Here is a 9,334-nt window from a genome sequence, read left to right on the forward strand (position 1 = left end):
TTGCCTACAAAGCCAGGCTTTATATTTCTCCTCCAGGTGTAAGGGAGATCATAACATTGCCATCAAAATAAAAGAATGTGACATGCACCATTCTGTTAGCATAACCATCAAATTCATACTTTTAGCATCATTTTCACCTTAAGCACTAGAAAATACCTTGCAAGAGAAACATGCATAAATATATATATTAAGCATTATCACGTTCATAAAACTATGATATAAACAAGGGGAAATATGCAAAATTTGACACTCAACATACCCCCAACCAGCATTTTGCTAGTCCTGAACGAATGGGGCATCCTTTGACGTTCTGTCGGATGGAACTTCCATGAGTGGGCTATGATTCAATTGTCAATCCTGGCCATTGAATTAATTCATTGAATATGAACGCAAAACAAATTGTGACAACCATAAATGGTACCGGTTGCAGCTTGGGCCTAGGCTTGTTCATTTCAAAGTGACTTAAAAGTTAGTTGGGTAATAGTTAAATGATTCGATGACTCAGTTCTCGACTTGTTCTGTCCCGAGTTGAATGACTCATTGAGTCAAGGATGAAGGGGGGTGGTGTCAAACTAGATTAAGTCGTACCGAGTGCTACTTAGTCTTAAATCCATGTCTATGGGTGCTGGAAATCAGGCTTAAGCCCATTCAAGTGGGGTTCGCTATGCTCAATACCAAATGGCCAGGCATACCCATTGCTGGCTCTATAGTGGCTGGCTCTATAGTGGACCCATATTCAAAAGTAACACTACTTTTATTTATACTTTAGGGAAGAAAATAAGGTTATATATCATTGTTTTTATAACACCCAATGTACGCCCCTATTTTTCCTTCCATTTAAGTAGGGTGTGGTTTTAATTTTCACTGGAGCATTGGTATACTAAGACAAGTCCAATACGTTGATCTTGGTTTTTTTTTTCAAGATCATATCATTGATGAGGCAAAATATACAATGAGGATGTTCGGGCGGGGACCAGGGACAAAGAGGTTGGCCCGCCTATCATATCCTATACAAATGAAACCTTTTGAACTTCCTAATAGAGCCCATCTCATTTTTGTCCAGAAGATATCTACCTCTAACCAGAGTGAGGAGATTAGAGGTGGTAAAATTGGCTCTCTTGGGACAAACTACTATGTTTAGCCTGAATTGGACACACATTTCCATTCCATCATTTAGGGCCCAAAGTTCTGCCCTGTTGTTAGAGGCCTCACCATACCCATTGGAAAAGGCAAACATCATAAGGCCATTGTTATCTCTGCAGATTCCACCACCCCCGGTTGGCCCTGGATTTCCGATGGCAGAGCTGTCAATGTTGTGGCAGGGAGGAAGGATCAGTTGTATGGGGAGGGGCGGTAGGATGAGGCCTGGGCAGCAAGGAGAGGGTGTCTAACCACCAGTGAACTCTCCAAAAAACACCTTGGATCGATATATTTTGGCCGTCAAATCTAGCCCCATTTCTAGCTTTCCATATTTCCCAGAGCAGGAAGGCCGACGTGAGATGAAGGGGGGTGGCTGAGCATTTGTGGACCACCACCAGTGGAGATGGTCTTGGATGGAGGAGTGGATAGATATGGTGACGTCGAGTAGGCTGGCCAAGAGATTCCAGACCACCTGAGCGAGGATCCCATGCAAGAAGAGGTGGGACAACGTCTCAGGGGGAGGGAGAGAGAGAGAGCTTCGACCCAAGCTGCAACACTCATCTGTGGTAGGGCTGAAAGTCGGGCCGGTTGGGTCGGGTTGATGCTCAACCCTAGCGCAACCCAAGGTTCCTATACCTCAACCCTAACCCAACCCAACCTCGGGTTGGGAATTCTCAACCCAAGCGGGCTTGGTCGGGTTGATCGGATTGGTCGGGTGGATACATGTTAATATTTTCATTATTACATTAGTCTATTATATTTCAATACATGTTTTATTTTTTGTACCTATGATTTTATTAATTAAATATGTAGTTATTTATGGTAAAGAACTTCATTTTCTCTAAACAAACAAGCTAAAATATAGGACTACTCATTTAAAAGTCATGTTGTGTAGTACGCAATATATTTGAGAGAGAGAAATCTAGCATATCTTGTTAGCTTGAGTCATTGGAAATGGCATGGACCAATAAGACTTGACGGCACTGGAATTTCCTATTGCCTTCAACACAGACGATCCACACTCAATTATCATTTATAACTTATATAATGATCGGGTTCGGGTTGGCTCGGGCAACCCAAGACCTCAACCCAAGCCCAACCCAACCTCTATCGGGTTGGTGTTTATATAGCCCAAGCTCAAGACCAAATCCAACACATCCTGCCCAAGCCCAACCCAATGTCGAGTCGGTCACGGGTCGGTCGAGTTGAACCCGCCCGACTTTTAACCCTGATTTGTGGGCAGAGCATGCATCAATACCCTCCATAAAAACATTGAGATCTTTGGGGGAAGCAAAGGGTGCCACACCCATTTAAACTAGGATTTTTTTTTTTTTTTTGTCGTGCACCTTGACCACATCTTAGGCTGATTTCACAGAGAACCTCCTTGATGGGCCATGAGGCCAGATTCAGGAATCATCATTGTTGGAAGTGCAGAATCCACCCGCAGAATGTGGGCCCGAATCTAGGTCGGGAGAGTAACTGGAGTGTGCCACCACGAGTCCACCAGATCTAAATACGTTGATCTTGGTTGTTCATTAGGTGCTAGAATCATACAAATCCAATAATCTTAACCATCTAATCAATAACATTAAATATTGATGGTTAGCATCTTTGAAACAAAAAAGAGGTCCAATCAATGATTTGATTCATGTATTTGTTGGGACCCATCATGCATTAGGATGATCATTTTCGTCAACCAATTTGAACCATCCCATTCATGACAAAAAAGTAAGGCAAAAGCCAAAGATGGAATGATTCACATTATGTAAATATTAGAGTAATTAGAGCTGTAGAAACCCTAGGGGAGAGTGGAGGAGGAGGAGTATGCCAGGACCACTCGGGTAAGCTCATTTTCGCTTTTCATAGGTACTATGGGACTGCCTCTAACACGGTTGTAGAAGCCCAGGCCACGCTTGATGGTCTGAACATCTGCTCCAGCCTCGGGCTTGCCAACATTGTCATCGAGTTTGACTCAAAAGTTATTGTGGAAGCAACGGAGGGTCTAACAACATTCACTCCCTGGAAAATCTAGGAGAAATCTGGCACATAAGATGAAGCCTTAACATATCCTTCTCTCATATCTTCCGTGAGGGGAACTCTGTGCGGATGCTTTAGCAAGATTAGCAAGTGACAGGTGCCTAGATAGAATCTATAGAAGCTGCTCCTCTCTCCTGAGGCTAGTTAGAGGAGAGCTGGTGTTGAACAATGCGGGGCTGGGCGCTGTTAGATTCCCTTGACCCCTCTTTCCCCTTTTCCCATTCGTTGTAAAGCACCTTTCTAGCATAGGGTTGTGCAGAGTCACTTTTGGGGGCCTTTTCGGTCTTTAAAAAAAAAAAAGAGCTATATAAACCCCTAGATATCAAAAGCACAATGTGCATAAGCATTTTATTAACAAATACTGTTCGAAAGAAGACGTCCTAATTAAGTACAACTCAATATAAACTAACCAACCAACTAAATCAGAAAATCGAAAGACATCATCTAATCAACTCCTAATCATATTGAATGAAAGCCGAACTTCCGCCCCATCTTTTCGATAAACACAACCATTTCTTTTACTTTTTGGTGATACGCAAGCATATTGTATACCAAAATTAGTAAAAAAAAATGGTTCATGCATAAAAAGAAAGAGGGCTTAATAGTGACTCTTGTGCTTAATTCGTATGATTTTTGTAGAGCATCTTTCGGAACCAATTTGCTGACATCTTTGGAATTCGCTTCAAATTGTCGTTATAGTCAATGTAGTGCAATCCAAACCGCGACGTATAGGCAGATCGCCACTCGAAGTTATCAAGTAGTGACCATGCAAAGTAACCTATTACGTTCGCTCCCTCCTTGTCTATCGCCTTCTTCATATTGAGTATGTAGTCTCTGTAGTAACTAACCCGAGTCCAGTCGTTTAGACTATCCGCAAGTGTGAGGTTGGCTGCATCGTCCATTCCTAGAAAACCATTAAAAAAATTAGGTGCATGTATAAAAAATTAAGTAACACAATTGAGTTACAATACATAAATATTATGTAGTGGTGGAGACTTAAGTTGGTGAGCCAACTTGGCCAATATAGTTGTCAAAAGATGGTGTTAATCTTACCATTTTCAGATATTATGATGATTGGGTTGTCGTATGTTTCCTTCACATATTTGATACTATTGTACATACTATAAGGAACAATGTAGAGCCAGGATGAGTGTGCCTGCATTATTTTATTCTTCAATCAATATAACTTAACTTAAGAGTATAATCATAATCTACAACCTAACAAAATTTTAATTCACTTACTCTTGGTCCAATCGGCACACCATTACGTTCAACTACCATAAAAAAAAAAGTTATTCAATTTATTATATATATAGCTTAAAATGTCTAAAGAAAATTGAGTTGAAGAAAAAGAGACTTACATGCCCATCCGACGTTCCAATCCGCTTGATAATCAATATTCGTTGGTGTCCAATTGGGATTATATATATAAGCTGCAGAATATATGTTAATGCCGATTACATCGATAGATCCTTTCACCTTCTTCACTTGACTACTTGTAAATTTTGGAAGCCTCTCTTTCACGATTTGGCGCATGTTATTCGGATATCTACCGTAGACTATAGGATGCAAAAACCTGTGATTTTACAATAATGGCCCACAAAGAATGATCACAAAAAGAAACTTATTAATCTCCCTTAGTAAAGGGAATGATATAATTGTTCTCTTCTTTTTCTAAACATTGTTATGTTAGTAAAGAAGGCTTAACCTTGTGGGGCCCACTAAAGATTCCAGTCCATTAATTGGATGTGCCCCACTACAGATGGACAATTCAAGTAGTCAATGATGGGTAAATCCTAACCCTTTATCTGTGGCATGAAAATGTGAACTTAGTACGTAAATGATCCTTAACCAATGTAAAATGGCTAGGAGATAGTACTTCTTCATAGGGGCCATCAGATTAATAGTTGTATCTTGGCTCCCACCTGATGTATTTCCACCTTTCAATCAATGGCCGAAAGATAAAGGGTTTATAAAAAGAATAGAAATGGTCCACATCCAATGGAAATGGGTAGGATCTCCTAATTTGGGTTATTTTTTCATAGTCATCCATGTTAGGACGTATTAAATTAATAGTGTTGTCTTAAGATTTTTAGCCTAGGAAAACAATACATACCAACCAAGGTGGAAATCTCTTGCCCTTTGAGCTGCTGCCATGTCATCAGTGCTATTAGTGAGAGGCTCATACCAAGTAAAATCCAACAAAATTCCAATCTTCCCATTTTGGCATTTCTGAAATATTAACACCATAAAAAACAAAACTATCTAAGAATAACCAATCACAAGAAAATGGTGGAATTCAGAGACATCCCATAAATTGAAGCTATCCAATAGGTAGTGTGCACTAAATATAGACCACCAACATTCCTTAATCTGTTTATTGCTTTTGTTCACATGAGTTCTAGCAAAGTGAATCTGAATGGAGAGGTCCACCTTATGACTATTGGGATATATGATGATATAAGATATACATTATATTAACAATTACCTGGTAATTGTGACGATACCGATGCACAGCAGCAGCATGAGAAAGAATCAAGTTATGGGCTGCAATGTATGGTTCTGTCGCCGAGTTCCCAGATGTGCAATTTCCGAAGGGTGCCGAACACCTCCCAGGGGCAAAGCTCCCACCATCGTAGCCTTGGTTGGCAATGACATGTGGCTCATTAAATGTAAACCAATTCTTTACTCGGTCACCGAATGTCTTGAAGCAGAATTCTGCGTAATCTGCAAAATCTTCACTGTTGTACCACACAAACTTTATGAGTGTGCTAACATGTGTCAAAGAAAATCTCAATCGAGCATTGTATGATTTCCCTCTCTATTAACATGTGCATGAGAATGTTATAATGAGAAACTTACACAACTTGTCTACTGAGCCAGCCTTTATATTTCTCCTCAAGGGCCTGAGGGAGATCATAATGGTGGAGATTTGCATAAGGAGTAATTCCTACATTGACATAATTTCAAAATAAAAGAGTGTCAACGCCATGAGGTTCTCACTACTCACTAATATGGACTATGTGGTTGACATAGTAAGGCCACTTGTTCTAATTAAGCTACCTCAAAAAATTGATGGATCCCAAGGGGTTGTAGAGTGAACTATTTAAAAATAAGGAGTGATGAAGGGAAGAAAATACCTTTCTCAATCATATAATCAATTAATCTATTATAGTAATCGACCCCTTGCTCATTCACACGACCCGTGCCCTCTGTATATTAGAAACAATTTATTTTATAAGAGATTTTCTATCATAGTAAGCCACAATATAAACTTCTTGATTGTTTATAAAGTGCACTGGGTTGTGATTCAGACTTCCAACCCATCTATATCTATCAAAGAGAGATTTTGTCTTTAAAAACCTGGGAAGATCCTTGACCAAGAAATGGAGAACCTATAGGCATCCATGTTCATATCTACCATGAGATCAATGTCTTCCTGCAAGATTGCAACATTTAGAAAACACAAAAACAGGTGTGTTAGGTTGTCACTTGGCCGGGCATGATAAAATTAATTGTAAAATTTGAAATTTATACTCAAAATAGAATTGCAAAATATCATAAAACAATATCCATTGCAATCATCATGTAATTATCTGAATTAACAATATTTATTGCATTAAAAATTCATCTACGCATATATGCAGACATATACATATATTATATATGTATGTGAAGTCATAAGTATATATGTATCCATATCTATGGATGCCTAGATAAACAAGCCTATCTATTTAGTACCTTATAATGGTGATACTCATCGACCGCAACATCTCCGTTGGCATTATTTGCGACAATTCCTGTCCAAATAAAAGAATTTAGAATTTAAGAATGCAAAAGAGAGAAAAAAGAATTAAAATTGAATACAAAAAAATAATAATCTAAAGGCTAATATTATTCTTTGCAAGAGATTTTTAAAGCATTGTCTATCCACATTAGAGGACAATTGATCAATAGCCTACGTTACCAAATCATGGGCACTGCTTTTTGCAAGCGAAAAGCCACATATACTACTCAACTATATAGTGACAAGCGAAAAAAGCAAACCCTTCAACTTTAAAAAAAAAGAAAAAAGAAAAAAAAGAAAAGACGCAAAGAACTAAAACACCAAACCTTTAAAAAAAATGTAGAATAAAATAAATAAAACCCAAAAACAAGATTAGAAGGGAGAACTCAAATTATGATTAGATTACCTGGATAACGAACAAACACATCCCAAATGCTCGGTCCACGGCCATACTCAGGACCAGCCGCTCCTTCAACCTGATACGCCGAAGTCGCTGTGCCGAACACAAATCCAGGCGGAAAGCTTTTCCTAGTTAGCCCTCCAGTATCATAAAGGTGGCCATGCACACAACATTGTAGAAACAAGATGAGAAAGATGGAAGTATAACTAATAATAATCTTCATATTTCACTCTATGAGCAAAACCTTTGGATTGTCTTTTTATTTTAGCCCACCTATATTTATAAATAAAAAACTTACATCGTAGATAAAATCCAACACAAATTCCGCATACTTGAATTTTAAAATTCCTTACACTCGGGTTGGTTAGTTACGTGTATAATCTTGAAATTTCTTGCGCTCGGAAGCTAAGTGGGCCACCGTGAATTTTGCGGGAAAATCTACTCCGTCCATCCGTTCTGTCAGCTCTAGCTAAGTCAAGAGTCTATTAATGAGATATATTAAAAATTCACAGCAGGAAAAGTGAGTAGAGAAATGCATGGCGTTGAAACTTCCCTAGGGTGGACCGTGATGTTTATATGCCATCTATACCGTTCATAAGGTCATGCCTACTGGGATGAACTGAAAATACAAAAATATTAACCTGGTTAAAAAATTTATGTAGCCTCATGAATGTTTCCATGATTGGTGTTCAATATGCACTGTTTCCTGTCTTGTGGCCCCCTTGAGTTTTGGATCTGGTTTATTTTTGGGCTCATATGTTAAAATGATCTTAGAAAACGGATGGACGTGATGGATTTCTCAAAAATATCATGGTGGGCCTACCAAGCTTTGGAATGCTGGAGCATCTTGCTACGGTTAATCGCGGGAAAACGGCGTTCGATTTTTCAGGACTCTGATTGCGTAGGACTCGGAAAGGAGAGCAGATTAGTTGAGGCGCTTAGCGGCATAGTTACATATTCCTCAAGTGTGGGCCCCACCTGATTGTGTGTTGTATATCAAAGCCGTCCATCGGTATTTCAAGCCCATTTTAGGGCATGGTCTTAAAAAGGAATAAGATCCAAATCTCAAATGGACCACAGACTAGGAATTGATTGTCAACCATTGAAAAGTTCTTGGGGCGACCACAGAAGTTCTCAATCAAGCTTGTCAACAGGTTGGCTGGCAAATAAACATTGGAAGCGGATTGCATACCAAGTAACTGTGAGACGGCATTCTTGCATTTTATCCACTTCGTCCATCTCTTTTAATAGATAATTTCAGGGCTTTATGCCCAAAAAGGAGTGTATCCAATCTTCAAGTGGAGCACACCACCGGAAATAGTGTGAATTGAACATCCACCGTTGAAAAATTATTCAGGGCCAAAGAAGTTTTAGATCAAGCTGATCTTTGTTTTTTTCATTCATTCATGTCTTTCTAATCTTATGAACAGGTTGGATGACAAATAAACATCACTGGGGGCCTTAGAAGTTTTCAACGGTGGAAATCAATGCTTACACTTTTTCCTGTGTTATGGTACACTTGTGCTTTGCATATGCATCAATTTTGGGTTCAACACCTAAAATGATATGGAAAAATGAATGGACGGCGTGGATAAACCAGATGCATTCATGGTGGGCCCGACAGAGTTTACTCAGTACGATAAGAGCATACTGAGTAACTAAGTACGCAGTCCGATCCGGGACGGGAATTTCATGCGAAAGCCTTTCGCAGGATGTTCCTGCGCGCTGGGATGCTAGGTGGGGTCCACCTTGATGTTTGTCATAAATCCACCCTGTTCATCTGTTTTCTGAGATCATTTTAGGACATTATGCAGAAAACTAGTTGGATACAAAACTCAAGTGGGCCGCACGAGAGGAAACAGTTGCGATTCAGTCAACACCGTTGAAACATTTTTAAGGCCCCAAAAGTTTCGTATTATGATAAATTTTTATTGTTTTCACTTCATCTAAGTGGGAATGAGCTTATAAAC

At 39.3% G+C, this 9,334-nt stretch overlaps 1 protein-coding gene across 1 annotated transcript; it reads right to left on the bottom strand.

Moving 5' to 3' along the window:
* Positions 1–3,519: 3,519 nt before the first annotated feature.
* On the bottom strand, positions 3,520–7,632 carry LOC131227952 (beta-glucosidase 43-like). Its single transcript, XM_058223770.1, has 11 exons — positions 7,371–7,632; positions 6,919–6,977; positions 6,541–6,616; positions 6,318–6,389; positions 6,040–6,127; positions 5,666–5,918; positions 5,294–5,409; positions 4,539–4,753; positions 4,420–4,451; positions 4,231–4,333; positions 3,520–4,081 (listed from the first exon to the last, which is right to left on the bottom strand). The coding sequence occupies exons 1-11, from the start codon at positions 7,585–7,587 to the stop codon at positions 3,795–3,797; spliced, it is 1,518 nt and encodes a 505-aa protein (XP_058079753.1). The 5' UTR covers positions 7,588–7,632; the 3' UTR covers positions 3,520–3,794.
* Positions 7,633–9,334: the final 1,702 nt, after the last annotated feature.

Source organism: Magnolia sinica, chromosome 15 (assembly GCF_029962835.1).
Source record: "Magnolia sinica isolate HGM2019 chromosome 15, MsV1, whole genome shotgun sequence".
NCBI classification, from domain to species: Eukaryota; Viridiplantae; Streptophyta; class Magnoliopsida; order Magnoliales; family Magnoliaceae; genus Magnolia; species Magnolia sinica.